At 36.6% G+C, this 16,613-nt stretch overlaps 2 protein-coding genes across 6 annotated transcripts; both read right to left on the bottom strand.

The window, feature by feature from the left end:
• Positions 1-254: 254 nt before the first annotated feature.
• On the bottom strand, positions 255-6,991 carry eif4e2 (eukaryotic translation initiation factor 4E family member 2). Of its 4 annotated transcripts, XM_058753725.1 has the most exons (9): positions 6,901-6,991; positions 4,655-4,826; positions 3,444-3,555; positions 3,242-3,376; positions 2,999-3,103; positions 2,766-2,918; positions 2,457-2,593; positions 1,383-1,457; positions 267-1,255 (listed from the first exon to the last, which is right to left on the bottom strand). In XM_058753725.1, the coding sequence occupies exons 2-8, from the start codon at positions 4,672-4,674 to the stop codon at positions 1,409-1,411; spliced, it is 711 nt and encodes a 236-aa protein (XP_058609708.1). In that variant the 5' UTR covers positions 4,675-4,826; positions 6,901-6,991; the 3' UTR covers positions 267-1,255; positions 1,383-1,408. The 4 variants fall into 4 exon arrangements, with proteins under 4 accessions (XP_058609698.1, XP_058609690.1, XP_058609708.1 ...); XM_058753715.1 differs by lacking the exons at positions 4,655-4,826; positions 6,901-6,991 and adding an exon at positions 4,268-4,527 and having other exon boundaries at positions 255-1,255; positions 1,394-1,457; XM_058753707.1 differs by lacking the exons at positions 4,655-4,826; positions 6,901-6,991 and adding an exon at positions 4,268-4,527 and having other exon boundaries at positions 259-1,255.
• Positions 6,967-16,126, bottom strand: capn10 (calpain 10). 2 transcript variants are annotated; one of them, XM_058753672.1, is made up of 13 exons: positions 15,870-16,126; positions 15,333-15,486; positions 14,686-14,817; positions 13,396-13,592; positions 13,075-13,301; positions 12,420-12,561; positions 11,276-11,442; positions 10,564-10,784; positions 10,284-10,483; positions 9,408-9,651; positions 8,124-8,314; positions 7,797-7,842; positions 6,967-7,105 (listed from the first exon to the last, which is right to left on the bottom strand). In XM_058753672.1, the coding sequence occupies exons 2-13, from the start codon at positions 15,462-15,464 to the stop codon at positions 7,079-7,081; spliced, it is 1,926 nt and encodes a 641-aa protein (XP_058609655.1). In that variant the 5' UTR covers positions 15,465-15,486; positions 15,870-16,126; the 3' UTR covers positions 6,967-7,078. The 2 variants fall into 2 exon arrangements, with proteins under 2 accessions (XP_058609655.1, XP_058609664.1); XM_058753681.1 differs by lacking the exon at positions 15,870-16,126 and having other exon boundaries at positions 15,314-15,450.
• Between the last annotated feature and the right edge of the window lie 487 nt (positions 16,127-16,613).

Consider the following 16,613-nt stretch of genomic DNA (forward strand, 5'->3'; position numbering starts at 1 on the left):
TTCATATGAATCAACCAAGTAGTAGAGTTCTATAGGAGTTAAAACCATTCAAAAAGTGCAGACTTCTGAGTGTGAGTGTTTCTTAAAGGAAATTTACTGGATTAATATATTTGCATAGTTAACAACCTGGGCTAAAAAAAAAGATAAGCCCAAATTCTATTCCCAGTTAGAGAGACACAAGAACTGTAAATCTTTCAAAGTCATGTAATTATCATTCTTTAAATGACACAAGACTGAGATTACTTCCAAAAACAGATTGACACCACAGCTTGAAAATTAGCAGCAGATGCATAATCAACATTTATTGCTATGATCAATCATAATTAAAAACCTTTCCTTTCCACTTTTTTATGTACCTCGAATACAGCTGTCCAGCACCAGCACTGAATTTCAGGCAGTATAAAGTAGGTATTGATACACAGCTCCATTAACAGACCAGTGTTTGTTAGTTATTTGAGTGATTTCTAAAACAGGGCTTGGAGTCCTACGAGTCGCGTCTCCAGTGTGGTCTCCTCCAGCGGAGTGCCAGGATGTGGAGCGATCTTGAAAATCAGTGATTTGCCGGAGGCGAAGGCCAGGCACAGTGAATCAGGCAGCGTGGTACCCATCCCCGACAGGGCACTGTCCTTTGGGTTTACACTCTCTCAACTCAGGAGAAATAAAAAGTTTGCCATTATAGAGCTCTCCGAATACATTTAGAAATATAATTTTTTTTTTGTACAACAGTTCTATTTTAAAACAACTTAACACTGTAGCTAAAATACTGCACTATAGTAAAATATCCCCATCAACCTGCAACCTCGTTGGTAAATAATGTGACCTAAATGAATCCTGTTTTCCTCTCAGGCCATCTTCACGAGGCTATGTTATTTCGATGATAATTCAGTTAAATGTGACTGTACTACACAAGGGCATGTTGTTGTCTTTCTTCTTGGAAAACAGTGGCAGTTCCCAGCCATTAGTTCATGTCACAGTGGCTGAACTATGTGGTCCCGCTGTGTCCCTCTGAGAGCTCCAGCTAATGACTGACTGGAAAACATTCGTTCACATGTTGATGATTTGGTTCCTTCATCTTCTTCTGTGAGAGTTTTCAGGTGATGTGGCGTTTGGATGATTATAAAAACAGAAGCCGTAAGTCTTCAAGAGTAAAACGTTTTCATGCTGACCCTTTTCATGACGTCCTGTTTGTTTTTCTTTTAAAAACAGATCAATTCCTCAGAAACGCCATCTTCGGTGGGAAAATTATCTTGATAATCTAGATGGAGAAAAAAAAGTAGTTCTTTTACCCAGTGATGAACCTGCTGGGAATGAATCTAAATATATATCTCATAATGAGAACTGTGCAGCTTCAGTGTGAGTGATTATGTGTCATGAGTTTATACCCGTCACACACTCTTCAGATGAAAAACTAGCGGCCTCCACTTGCGTTCACTAGACCATGGAAATCCTCCCAAGCCCTGGAAGATCACACACACACAACGTATGTATATTAATACTGTCAAATATATCAACACTACAAATAAAAACAAAAAGAATGAGGGGGCAAAACTATGCACAATTCTATTCTCAAGTAACCTGATACACAATATTCACATTAATAAATCAGGATTTTTTGTAATCTTTAAACATTTTGTATTTTTATTTTTAATATTTCCTTCATTTAGATGCAAAGCTGATGCACTTAACCTCACAGTGACTAGGGGAAAAATATATTAAACATATTATAGACCTAAATATGTATAATTTGACAAAAAAAAGTTTTATTACATTTAAAATTATTAAACTCATATTACCTTCCATATAGTAAATTTATGCATCTCGTGATCAAATACTGTATGAATTTATGGATCATTTTTCAAGTTTAAGAAGACAGTACAACTTTTGACACATTTCCCTCCACTCTCCCCTATATTACTCTATATTCACTGCAACTGATAGACAGTTTTTACCATTTAATATGACATACACATACAATACCATTCAAAAGTTTGGAATAATTAGGAGTTTTCAACACAAGCCTCATGTTCACCAAGGCTGCGTAACTGTATTCTAATTTATTTTAAAACCTAATTAATTCCTTTGTTTCAAAGTTGGATTTTCAGCAGCCATTACTCCAGTCTTCAGTGTCACATCATTCTAATATGCTGATTTGCTTATTATTATTATTATTATCAATGTTGAAGACAGTTGTGTTGCATAATATTTTTGTGGAAACCATGTTATTTTTTTTTGCTTCAGGATTCCTTGATGAATAGAAAGTTCAAATGAACAGCATTTATTTAAAATAGAAATCTTTTGTAACATTATAAAGACTGTCACTTTTTTGTAACATTATATATATTGTCACTTTCAACCAATCCTTGCTGATTCTTAAAAAAAAAAAAATCTTACTGACCCCAAACTTCTGAATGGTAGTGTCTAAACACACAAATATCTGAGTGCATTGTATAACTCACTTGATGCTGTCGGTGTGTGTTTTATACTCCATAATGGTATTAGGAGGCAGGTTGAGGACTCTGCGTAAAGTGTCTCTAATGCGAGCAGTGGTGGCCTGGTCACTGGCCGTCTTATTCCAGATAGAAATTATATCCTCCTTCAAACAAAAGCGCAAATCCTTATTACAATACAGAAAAACTATTGTTTACATTATAATAGCTCCACTTATGAACTCTTAATGAACAATTGCCATACTGCAAATGACACTATATTCTGTATGCTATTTTATAAAAGACATAAAAGCTATATTGCAGGAAATATTGCAGTACCTGGAAGCGAACGGACACAACGGCCCCACAGATCTCCTCGCCCACCATGAACTGCTCACCCAGCATGGCCAAGATCAGATTCTCCCAGCAGCGTGACGCCAGGCCTTTACGAAGCCGGATGATCCATTTACCTCCACTCTTATTAGCATCATCCTATAATGCAATACAATCCAGATTCTATTATCTGTCATTAGGAAAAGAAGCATACATACATGTGAACTAACAATCCTCACCTCCCACATGGGTTTGATTCCTTCCTTAAACAGGTGGAAATCGCTGTGACCAGTCAGATCACCCGGTCGGATCATGTGACTATAAAAACGCCAGAACTGCTCCACCTACAAACACATGGCAGCTGTTGGAACTGTCAATCATGTGATCATGTGACCTACAGTAAGGCAGTCTAACTCATCCCCCACTGTGCCCGTGTTTGAATCTTCTTTACGTGAGTCTGAATAAATATGTCAGTAGGTTACCGAAGCAAAGCTGCCGATCTGTTTAATGTTCTGTTCGTAGCTCTGTGTGCTGGCTGGCCGTCCTGGTGTGCGACGAGAATACCAGAACGTGTAGTTGTACTGAAGAGGGTGCTCACCGGCCCCTGGGACCACCACCTGAAGATATATAGACATAGTTATATGGAACAATCTATTATAATTTACACATGATTTATTTCTATACCTTTCTTTTGGTAGTGTTTGAGTCCTTCTCCTCTTCGTCATTTTTTTCCTTCTCCCCATCTTTCGGTGAGCCGTTGTCCTGGTCATGATCTCCACTGTCATCATCTTTCAGGCTTAAAAGAAGACAAAACTGTCAATTCCACTCAGCCACAATATGCTATTTTTATTTTTTTTTATCACTGTGGCTTCAATCAGGGAAATAATAATTGCAGTGGCAATTATACAAAAAAGAAAAAATCCAAAGCGTGTGTGTGATCATTTATATATGACATAAATCTTCTGCTCATCAAGGCTGCATACATTTGATCAAAAATACAGTATGGTCAAATTTTATTACAATTTAAAAAAAAAAAAACATTTCCTACTTGAATGCATTTTAAAATGTACTTTATTCCTGTTATACATTAGCTTTATAGATAGGCATAAATTAGATAATACATGCAGATTTACAATGCACGCTTTTTTTTTTTTTTCTCCCAGTACCATGTTATTCACTTTCTGATACCACCATCATAGTACCACTGCCACGTACTTTTTGTAAGGGTAATTAACGTTACATTTCTGAGGATTGTTAGAAAACTCGACTTTATTAGACAAAGGACAGGGGCTCTGTCTGAGTTTGCAGAGACAGACTGCACTAACGTTACCTTATTTGACCCTGCGCTTATAATGGTCAGCGGTTGCGCGTGAGAAGTTTGCAAACATAATAAAGCACGCTGCTTACGTATCACATGATTATATACAGTAGTTTCGTTTTCACGTGCCATGTACAGTATAGCGTGTTTCGCTTCTGCACAACCCCTCGCGTGTTTATAACCAGCCTACATCGCCACATGTCTCTCCAGGAGGCTGCAGAGAAGAGTTGGAGCCCGGGTTGCAGAGCACCTGCCCCCGCTGCTCACACACACGCGTAACCGGTGATCCGTCCTCGGCCTCGAGGCCCTGCGCATGCAGATCTGGCTCTAGAAGTGGTTATTTGCATGCTGCATTCACCGCATGCATTAAAACACAAGCCATCACAAAATCTTAGGAGTCCAATCATGCAACTAAACATGGTGACCTCCCAGCCCATGCCAAAGCTTCTAGACACACCTCTTTTCCTCCCCTCTCCCTCTCTCTCTTTTCCGAGTTCAAGAGACGCTTGAAACGCATGCATTTGCATTCACGCACGACTAATCCCTGCTAACGTGCAGCGTCGTTGTGATTACTCACGCGTCAAATTTGTTGTTCATTATTTTCTAGGTGAGTGTCTGTCTCCGCTCTAGCGCCGACGGCAGCCCCGTCAATTCCGCAGCAACGGCGGCGCGCGCTAGTGGTGGCGGCGGGCGCGCGCATCGCACCGTTGTGGGTGACGCGCACGCTGTACACTTGGTGGATATTTGTACTGTGTAGTAAACAAAAGTGAGATAAACTGTTACCTTATCCTAGTCTAATAAACATGTTGGTGAATAGTTAATGTATAAATATTTTAGCCAATTAGCTTATCCATAAATTAAAAAAGTAAACTTCTATCTATCTATACATACACATACATACATAGAGTTTCTGGAAATATAAGGGATTATTTAATAATAAAAATTACAGCTGAATTACTTGAAAATATTGAATAAATAAATATATAAGAAATAAATAAGAATTTAATGGGATCAAGTAATGTCACGTTTCACAAGTTTTGTTTTTCATATATAAATACATATAAATGAAAAACAAATTAAATTTTACTTTAAAAATTCTCTGTTTATTCTGATACTGTATGTATGCATGTATGTATGTATGTATATATATATATATATATATATATATATATATATATATATATATATATATATATATATATATATATGTGTATGTGTGTGTGAGAGACCCTGCTGGACCACAAAACCAGTCATAAGGGTAAATCTTTTGAAATTGAGAGTTAAACCATCTGAAAGCTGAGTAAATAAGCTTTCCATTGATGTATGGTTTGTTAGGACAATATTTGGCTGAGATACAACTATTTGAAAATCTGCAATCTGAGGGTGCAAAATATCTAAATATTGAGAAAACCGCCTTTAAAGTTGTCCAAATGAAGTTCTTAGCAATGCATATTACTAATCAAAAATTAAGTTTTTAGATATTTACGGTAGGAAATTTACAAAATATCTTCATGGAACATGATCTTTACTTAATATCCTAATGATTTGTGACAAAAGAAAAATCAACCTGTGCTACTGTACTACACACACACACACACACACACATATATATATATATATATATATATATATATATATATATATATATATATATATATAAATAAATAGTATCCACACACATGCATGTAATTATGTAAATATATTTTTATGTTTCTCATAATAAAAGTTAATGGTTTAATAAAAGAAATTAGACTGACAGCACTGATATAATTTACTTTAATTAATTATTTTTATTTTATTTTATTAAATTATTGAGGATTTGGTGTCAAATAATGTGAAGCGAAGTCACTGGGGAATAGATGAAACATTTCCTTTTTAAATAAAAATGAAAATGAATAACAATAAGTAGTTCATAGAAAAAAGCTGTATATATACATCAAATTTCTATGAGTGTAAAAAAATTCTTGCATGTTGTAAGAATGTTTTGCAAAGCATTCAAACAAAGTAGGATTCAAGTATTTAAATTCAAATAATTTAATGAATATTGCCACACATAAAACAGACACACAAATGAGGAGGAAAGGGTCACAGCAGCGGATTTGCTTCACATAACGAATCATTGTGTGGCGGCACCAGACACTGGATCAGGGTGGGCAGTGACGCTACAAGTTCGTCACTAGTGCGGCACTAACAGGCCTGCGGACCCTCACACACAGGCTATTAGTGCTCACAGAGGGGCCGACAGGGCAGCGACTGCGTGAGGGGCTCCAACTCTGCGGCACACTTCAGAGAGAGCTGGAGCTTCAGTAGAGCCGCCGAGCCTCCCACTTATTCAATCATTGTCTACCCTTCTTTTGGACAATAAATCCCCCATCTTTATTCATCTTCTGCATCCTTATTTTTTCTCTCTCTCAATATTTTAAGAAATATTGTATCTAAGAATTATTATTTTCGCCTTTTTTTGCAACTTGGACATATACCGGAAGATAATCATAAACATGTGATCATTCATAATAAATAAGGTAAATCATAATAAATACTGTAAGTCTGAATCAGTACACATTTATAGTACATTATGTAACACTTGTAATGAAAACAAAATATATTATAACTAATATTATAAAAGGTATAATTCTAACTCAAAATTCTGATTAGTTGGCCACATTTGAAGCCACTGTAAAATCACGCACTAGTTGACTAGTCGACTAATTCTGTATAAATAGGATGTACTGGGGTCACATGACCCTGATCTGACATGGTTCTTAGAGAGCGCTTGTTGGAAGACTAGTCAACAATTGTGACAAATTCCTAAACAGCATATACCATAATTTATCCACTGCTGGTGGGTTTTGGTAACTGTCTGTGGCGAGTGATTTGCACCGATGGCTCCCAATAGGTTGCACGAGGCTCTGCAGGGCTGCACACCATCAGACTCCTGTCCTGAGGATGGAGGGCAAGACCTTCATCTCAACATGGGTATGTGATCCACTTCCCCAGACTATTATCTCATCACAGAGACACAGGAGACCTGTGAGAAGAAAGCAAAAGAGATAAGTGCATCTTACAAAACCAATTGTACAAGCAAATTAGCAATAATTATTTAGAAGGCTGTGAAAATATATATAAATGTACATTAATATGATTCTTATTTAATAATATATTAAAAATAGACTAAATTTGATATGTCTTGTGTGAAATTTCAATCCAATCCAAGTTTATTTGTTTCAAATTGAGGAACTCTAAATGTTTTATGAAAGACATGAAAAACAGTAAAAACCTACTTTAAAATAATATGTATTCATTGGTAAGTGTTATTTATGATTATTTTATATCTTCGACAAAATCTTTGGTAATGCCTTATTTTTTGATTGAAATTTTGCTCATGGCTTGAATGTCATCTGAAAATGAAAGTTAAATGGATAGACCACCCAAAAATAAAAATTTATTTTTTCACCCTCATGTCATTTTAAACCTGTATGACTTTCTCTCTTCAGTGAAACATAGTTTCGGTTCCCTTTGACTTCCACTGTATTACAATACAATAGAAGTCAATGGGAACTGAAACTGTTTAGTTACCAATATTCTTAAATATCTTCTGTGTTTCACAGAAGAAAGAAAGCCATGCAGGTCTGAAACAACACGAGAGTGAGTAAATCATGACAGGATTTGATTTTGGAGTTTTGCTAACTATTTCTTAAAATGAGGTGAAAGATCATTACCTCCTGAACAACATGGCCCAGAAGCTCTTGACTCTGCATTGCTTTCCTGAGGAAGTTGACAACATTAGTACTAGAGATAGTACAAAGATGTCAATGTCTACTAGCAACAATTTCTTAACATTAAAGTACATTTTACCTGTTTTTATCTGAGCTTTTTATTTATTTTTTAAATCACAGTGCATTGACCAGTTAAATTGTAATTACAGTTTTCTGAATATCTAAATACTTAACATTTTATTAATGTCTGACTTTAATAAATTTTTCACTGATATTTCTAGATTTTTCTTGTAATAGGATAGTTGAACAGAGTGTAGGTGGAGTGCTTACCGATGTATCCTGCGTGTAAAAGTAAGGGTGAAGTGAGCGCTGAGTTCTGGCTGGTAGGTGGAAGGAATTACGACGTACTCGCCCGACTGTAGACGGCAAAACACACTGACTTCCTGCGAGTGGGCATGAGGTACACAGCTAACCACTGGAGACATGGCACAAGGGGTTAACAGGGAGTCACCATCAGGTACCTGGAGACACACACGTTCAAATATCATGAAGGCATATGAAAAAAAGATTCACTATTGAATTTTAGACACTAAAACTATGGAGTCAATTTAATGCCACATATATATGCAAAAGAATAAAGTTTTGCAAAAGAAAAATAAAGTATTGCAAAAGAAAAGTATTGAGCAAAAAAAATAGATCGCAAAATGAAAATAAAGTACTCAGAGAAAAAAATTAGTTCTGCAAACAGAAATAAAGAATTGCAAAAATTAAGATATAATTCATTTCAAAAATCAACAGCTGTAAAAGAAGCTTATGAACTTTGATTCCATTTTATCTCTGCGACACATTTTCCATGCTCACACCTACTAATTCATTTGCAACGCTCCATTTATTTTGCGTTTCAGTCAAGCGTGAGCTCACAATAAAAAAATTTGATTTCCCTTTGCGCTTCACTTTTCTGTGCGTTTCACATCATGGCACTGTTTTGACTTTGGGGGTGGAGTCAAGAAACAGGGGCACGGCCCCCCGCGAAGCCACAGATTGCAACAGGTTCGAAAGTCAGCATGGCAGAGCGATGAATTGAAACACACAGAAAAGGGAAAACGGTCTCGCGAGCTCACGCTTGACTGAAACGCAAAATAAATGGAGTGTTGCAAATGAATTAGTAGCTGTGAGCATGGAAAATATGTGTTGCAGAGATAAAATAGAATCAAAGTTTGTGTTTGCAAAATGCTCCGGTTACTCACATAACCTCGGTTCCCTGAGATAAGGGAACGAGCGTTGTGTCGTCATTGACGACTGCTTTGGGGGAAACGCTTCGGTTACTAGTAACAGTGTAAACAGGAGTTTACCCCAAAGCAGTCGTCAATGACGAAGCAAAGGGAGTTAGCTTTAAATAGGGAACTTATTTTTTTCTCTCAATACTTTATTTTTATTTTGTGATCTTTATTTTTGTTTTCTTTTGCAAAATTTTATTCTTTTGCATATATATATATATATGGCATTAAATTGACTCCATACAACACTTTTGAGACAATAAACATAGATTTTCAGCAGTTTAGTCATATAGATGACTCAAAACCGATTATAAATGAGGTATGTATCATTTCTGACCTTATAAATATGAAAGCCGATGGCATGGAGGGAGTTTTCAGGCCTGTTTTGGCATAGAGTGACCTTAACGTTGTTACCTCCAGGGTCATAGGTCAAAGTAAGAGGTATACGAGGGTTGAGTCCATGTGTGGAGAAGTTGCGACTTCCTCCAGCAGTAGAACCGATGGACCAACAGCCATGAGAACTGATGGTTTCCCACTCGCCCTCTGAACAGTGCTGAAGAGGAGGAGGGGATTTCATCACACTGGAGAGAAATACAGATATTTTGTACAAGTGATATGGCTATCGCATCATATTTTGTATTTAGATACAGTATGTATATGACCACTAATAATTAGTGTCATTATTACATACATGGCAGTTCAAAAAATAATTGTTTTAATATGTTTTATTCAGGGATGCATTAACTTGATCATAAGTGACAGTAAAGTAAATTATAATGTTACAAAAGATTTATATTGCAAATAAATGCTGCTCTTTTGAGCTTTCTATTTATAATAGAATCCTAAAAATGTATCATAGTTTGTACATAGTTTGTAACTGTTTGTACACTGATAATAATAAGAAATGTTTGTTGAGCAGCAAATCTGCATATTAGAATGATTTCTGAAGACTGAAGTAATGCTTCTGAAAATTCTGCTTTGCAATCACAGGAATAATACATTACAGTTTAAAATATTTTACAATAGAAAACAGTTATTTTAAAGTGTAATAATATTTTATAATATTACTGTTTTCACTGTATTTTTTTTTGACAAAATGAATGCAGCCTTGGTGAGCATTCTTTTAAAAACATAAAAAGAACCCATTACCAAACCCAAACTTTTGATCTGTACAAAAAGTTCAATAAAGTTACATTTGTCTTTGTGCAGTCACCTGAGAGAAGTAGAGCAGGAAGAAGAAACTCTCAGAAGGAACCGGCCCTCCGCTCCCTGCAGGAAGGTACTGGGCACAAGCAGGTAAAAACCAGGATTCAGATGAGTGTGTACCACCACTTCCCGATCGTACGCATGTGTGTGTGACACAAGCGGTGGCTTGTTCAGCATCCGCATCAGGTTAAAGTGTTTCTTCTCCACCTATGTAACATATTACATTTAACATTACATAATGTAACATTTTCAATCATTAAAAAATGATTGTTTAGTGATTAACTAACCTTCCACACATGTAGTGCAATGGCCTGGAGGTGTGGGGGCGGCTCTGCTGGTGATTCAGGATGTCCGTACTGCAGCAATGACAGTAACACTTCCCCGCTCTCACACGCTTTTAACCAGAACTTAGGGTTGATGCTAAAAGTGCTGTTGTTGCGGCAACCACCCGCAGAGTGACCTTTGACCCAGTGGCTTCCAATCTGGTGGCTATGGGTTAGATAGCTTCCTACATGAAGGGAAATTACACATTAATATGTATATATATATATATATATATGAAATAAATATTCACACATTATTATTAAACTGGTAAATTACTCACTAGATATTCAAAAAATGACTGTATAGAACTTATAAGACAGAAAAAGACTGGTCATGCAAATGCTTTCAAGAATGCATAGACCAAAGATGCCCAGGAACCACAGGCCAAAGTGATTTGGTCCATCATGCCGTATCACATATCCTCTTTTCTACTTTATATTTCTGTTTTTAACAATTTGTTTTATTTTTGCACTTAAATGTAAAAAACTAAATAAGTGAATGTGAGAATAAATACAAATTTTAAAAAGTTATACATTTTTAAATTATTTAAACAACCGTAAAATGTAATACGTTTTCAAGTAATATAGATGCAACATTTACTTTTGGCCAAAGGCCTACAGCCACAATTTGTACCTTTGTTCTAAAACGTTTGGGCACCTCTGTGACAGACAATACCTGTGTAGATGCTTTGGAGGTGTCCTGCATCACTGATGGGATAGCCCACTGTGACCTCATCAAACTCCTGCTGGAATTCTGTCTCGTCCATCCAGAATTCCCCCTCTGCTGTGCGGCCCAGTAGAGCCTGAGAACAGGAGGGCTCCAGAGAAGCCCAACCTGATCCACTGTACAGAGAGACAGAAAAAAAAAAACAGTCAGACGGAAGCTGCATTTCCACTATAAGCAACAATTGCATATGATTGTCATGCTTCGCCCCCTAGTGGCAGTCGAACAACATTTCCTCTACGTACATTACATTAACATTTTAACATTTTAACTAACATTTAGTCATTTAACACATGCTTTTATCCAAAGCAATTTACAAATGAGGACAATGGAAGCAATCAATATCAACAAAAGAGCACTGATACGCAAGTGCAATAACAAGTCTCAGTTAGCTTAACGTAATACATTTATAATAAATAAATTATTTATTTATTTATTTAATAATAAATAAAAAGAAAACAGATAGAATACAAAACAAATACAAACCCCCAGATAGAATACAAAAAGAATAGAGCAAGCTAGTGTTAGAGGCCTTTTTTTGTTTTTGTTAATTGTATAATAAATAAAAAGAAAAGGAATAGATAGAATAGAAAAAGAATGGAGAACTAGTGTTAGGTTGTTTTTTTTTTTTGTTTATTAAAGAAAACAAGCAGTTAATAAATGAATATAGTGCAAGTCTAAAAGGGGCAGGTTTTTTTTTTTTAATTAATTTATTTTTTTAAGAATAGAATTAGAATATAGATTGCTAGAGTTAAAGGGTCAAATAAAGAGATGTGTTTTTAGCCGATTCTTGAAGATGGCTTGGACTGAGTTGGGCAGGTCATTCCACCAGGAGGGAACATTTAATTTAAAAGTCTGTGAAAGTGATTTTGTGCCTCTTTGGGATGGCACAATAAAGCGACGTTCACTTGCATAAATCTGAAGTAATGAATTTAGGTAAAGGGGTGCAGAGCCAGTGGTGGTTTAGTAGGCAAACATCAATGCCTTGAATTGCCTCTACTTATTCATCATAGTAAAATGAATAAATAATGATCTCCACACATAACAAAGCAAAAATGGACCGTATGTGATGATTCAGCAATTTTTCACTCCATACCCCTCCCTCCAGACGCCGGCCCAGCTCCTCCTGCCCCAGGGGTTGCGTATCCTGATCAGCTCCACTTGTTCACCTGAAGTGGTAGTCATGTTTGTCCACTCCATCACACCCATGGCGTGGAATTGGCCAAGCTCTGGGATACCTGCAGAGAGAGGCAAACAACAAACCTATTACTAGAACTATTACAGTACTATTACGAAACACTTCCTATGATATTTTGTGAAAGATTTTCTGAAAACTACAAAGTTGCCAGCAACAAATTTAAGGCGTAAATGAAGTACATTATAACATCTGCAATCTATTAGCTATTGTTGCTGCAGTCTATAATCATTAGCCAAAAGTGTTGTAGTTTAAAAATTATTTCAATGCAATAAAATAAATGAAATAAAATATAAATAACAAGCTAAATGAAAATTGAAATTGAAATAAAACTGCACAACAAAAATAAACTTATTAAAAGGAAATATTAAAGTATGAACATAAAAAAATCAAATTCAAAATATTAATAAATACTATAATACAGTTGATGTATTCATGTAATAACTGTGTCAAAGTTGGAAAGTTCATCAATTATGACAAGTTCAATTCAGCTATAAGCTCCTGTTTGGAGATCGGAATAGCCAGAAAAAAATTCAGTGGCTACTTCCTCTCTCACCTGTGGGGGCGCTGTGGACACAGCAGCTGATGGCACATCGCTCCTTCAGCTCCAGTGAGAGTTCAGATAGCCTCGTCCCGTTAGGTGTGTGTTGAGTCTGGGAGTCTTTGGGCTGTTGTGGAGACTCCGCTCCCTTTAGACTCCATCTTACCGCTATGCTTCCGCTCAAGTCCACAACTGCCTCACATACCTGCCCCGCCCACAAACGCTCATACGAACCACATAACCTAGCATGAAGAACAATTAACAACTTCTCAATTATTATTCTTTGCTTTAGTTCACACATTATAGTTATATTTTATACCTTTTCATTCCACTTACTTGGCATACGCTTTCTCCAAAAGTGCTACCCAGAATGCTCTAGGGCTCTGGCATCGTGAAAAGCAGAGAGTGTCATTGATACAGGGCAGTCGGTCATCCACCCGTACCTCTATCCAGTGTCCGTTCTGCCAGAACTGGAAACGGAACTCACCGCGGTAAACATGGTCACCCCACAAAGGCTGTTCTGGTGGAAATACCTGATAACAAACACATAAAAACACACCTTGAGTTTTTGTACAGAATTATGAAAGAAGAAACCACAGCAGTGTTGCCATTACATCTTAGAATGAGTCTTATGTGTGAAATATGATCAAAGTTTTATTCTATGTAACTGGTATATTTAAAGTGCCCCTATTATGGTTAATGAAAGGTTCTTATTTTGGTTTTGGGAGTCCCCAACAACAGGTTGACATGCATCATTTTCTTATAATATGCATTTATTTTTACCTTACTTGCTCAACGACTTACAAACGATTCGCTCAACGATTCATTTTTCCCCTCCTTTGCGTGACGCTAATCTGCGGTGATTGGTCCGATTGGTCGATTTCATTTCATCATTTCTGTAATGCCTGATAAAGCAGTGTTTGTGAGCGCAGTGCTGCTTTGTGTACAGCGTTACCGGGGATACCGCTATTTTTACGGCTCCAAAAGTGGCATCAAATAGCGAAGAATGAATTTGCATTTTCATTCAGACCAACGCGAAAATACCAACAAGTGGGCCATATGCTAATGTTTCATGCTGATGTCAACATGAAACGGCTTGGGATTCATTTTAAAAACGACTCGTTTCAATGATTCAGAGTCGACTGATTCTTTTGAGAGACAATAACTTTATACACGGTGCACTTTCAGATTTAAAACTTTGCAGGATGTTTTCATTCACTTAGAGCTGTGATACACACTGCATGAAAGGTCATTTTTAAAAATCCATAATAGGGGCACTTTAATTTAACCGAATAACAGAGTGCAACAGTTTTTCACTTTTTCAGTGACCTTGGCTAAAAAAAAAACATTTTACCCATTAATTTTTCCCAAAGGGATTTAAAAAATAGTATTTGTTAAAGAGTTCAAATCTATTAACCAAGCCAACTAGATACAAAGTGAATCACAACATTACTAACTTCTATTTGAAAAGTTAAAAACTTAAAAAGTTTTTTGAAATTGGACAACAAGTCAAAGGTACAAAGTTTTATTTTTTCCTGGAACATAACTGCCGCACTCTATTAAAGGTGTAGGTTTTATTTCCACTTAAGGTGAAACATCTTACACATTAAACCTGACAGTGTTTACCTTGTTGAGAAGATGCTGGTTCTTGAGTAACATGGAGCAGGCACAGAGCAACCAGCAGTCTCCCAGAATGCCTTGCTTTGGGTGGGCCTCCACGGGGTCATCGGGGAAGAGTTGAGGCTGCTTGCAGATCTCCTGGAATATACGCAAGGAAAAGTACTGTAAAGTTGGTTTGTTACATTCTACATTGTTAAAAACCCATGCTGCATCCGAAATCAAATCCTGTATTACATGTGGTTTGAAACTTACTTCTCAGCCATTAAAAATGTATGTTCTTTATAGTAAGACTGTGTGAATTATGAATGAAATTTGTCATGCTGTCACTGTTATGGTGTCAGGAAGTAGTAGGTCATCCAGGCTACTGTTTTATAAGAATTTGGACATACTACTCTATTCACATACTGTTTGCCTACTATATAGTATAGTACAGAGGTAGGCATATTTGGACACAGAGCCAGTAAATTCTTTACTAAATGAATAAATGTGCAAAAGTTAATTGTGTCAATATTTAGCAGTACTTTATAATAGATAGTCTTAAAGCTAACCCACTGAAATCCACACAAGCAAAACCTAGCTACATGAAAATCAGTTGTGTGCTCATTGGAAACGCACGTTATCTACATAATATTACCTGTGTGACAGAATGTTACCTGTGGGCGGAGCCATGTGACATCACCCAACAATTTGGGGAGGGGCGTGGCGTAGTCACAGAAGAGTGAGGAGTCGTCAGCAGGAAAGTCCGGATCCACAAACATCCCATGATGCTCACTCTCTGTCTCCATGGCAACCGGACCTGCTTCACTTCTGAAAGACGAAAGTGAACTGTTACTTGCAGTAACAATCACACCTGTGACAGTTTGAGCATGCTGTGCGTTTTAAGACTAAAATACTCCCGAAAGAATCAGTGTTAGATACAGTAAGACCATTATCTTAGCGTTGTTGTTTTTGCTTGTTCCTGTATATACAGTATGTGCTATCTAACGTTAAACTAAGAGTGCATTAACCTGAAAACTGACTGACCAGTGAAAAATGACCCGTTTAATGTTTCAGCTATACATAAGTTGCAACAGTGGTCTTAAAGACAGCTTTTAATGGTCATTTCGACTCTCCAGAATCTATTTAAGTGACAAACATGTTCAGATACAAACATCAGTGTCAGCATTAATCATTAAACCATCCAGACGTACCGTCAGCTCAGCTGGGTTGCTAACTCTTTAAACATACTGCAGGCGGTTTTGAATGGCATGGCCAGATCGAGGCGAAGAAAAAGCATCAAAGTAAAGTAAAATCCATCATGCAATCGCATGCCATGATTCTGGGGTCGCTGAAACACAATTTATGCATTCAAAGAAATAAAAACACTGCACCAAGTCAATTCATCCCATAACCGGAAGGACGCGCACGCGGCGGACAGCGCTGTCATCCGGGGCGGAAGAGCTGCAGCAGGCGCGACCCCAAGCGGAGCTCCGCAGAACTGCCAGTATTAAAGAAAAACATATCGCACATTACTGGTAAAAGTCTTTGCTTTGATTTAGATTTTATTTATTTATTTTTCTATCTTAGCATCCTAATAAGACTTAATTTAAAATAAATAAAATAAATGTCTGATAAAACAAAACACTTATTAGCTCATGTGCCTAATTTATTAAGCCTATATTTCATGTTACTTATTAAATTTAGCCCACTTTTAATACTCATATAGTAATATAACAGGCAAGTGGTTTATTAAACTAAACTTTCTAACATAAAAAGATTGTAATTCATTTACAGATGGGTTTTTTTTTTCAACTATAGGCAATTTTTTGCCCCTGTGGGCTAAAAAATTAGGCCTACAGAAATGACTTGAGAAGTGACAGACAATAAAAAAGAAAATCTGTTCATAAGTATATAGAAAGTAATGCAATAGTAGGTTAGTAATGCAGTTACCTTGA

This window comes from Onychostoma macrolepis, chromosome 02 (assembly GCF_012432095.1).
Source record: "Onychostoma macrolepis isolate SWU-2019 chromosome 02, ASM1243209v1, whole genome shotgun sequence".
In the NCBI taxonomy this organism is placed as follows: domain Eukaryota; kingdom Metazoa; phylum Chordata; class Actinopteri; order Cypriniformes; family Cyprinidae; genus Onychostoma; species Onychostoma macrolepis.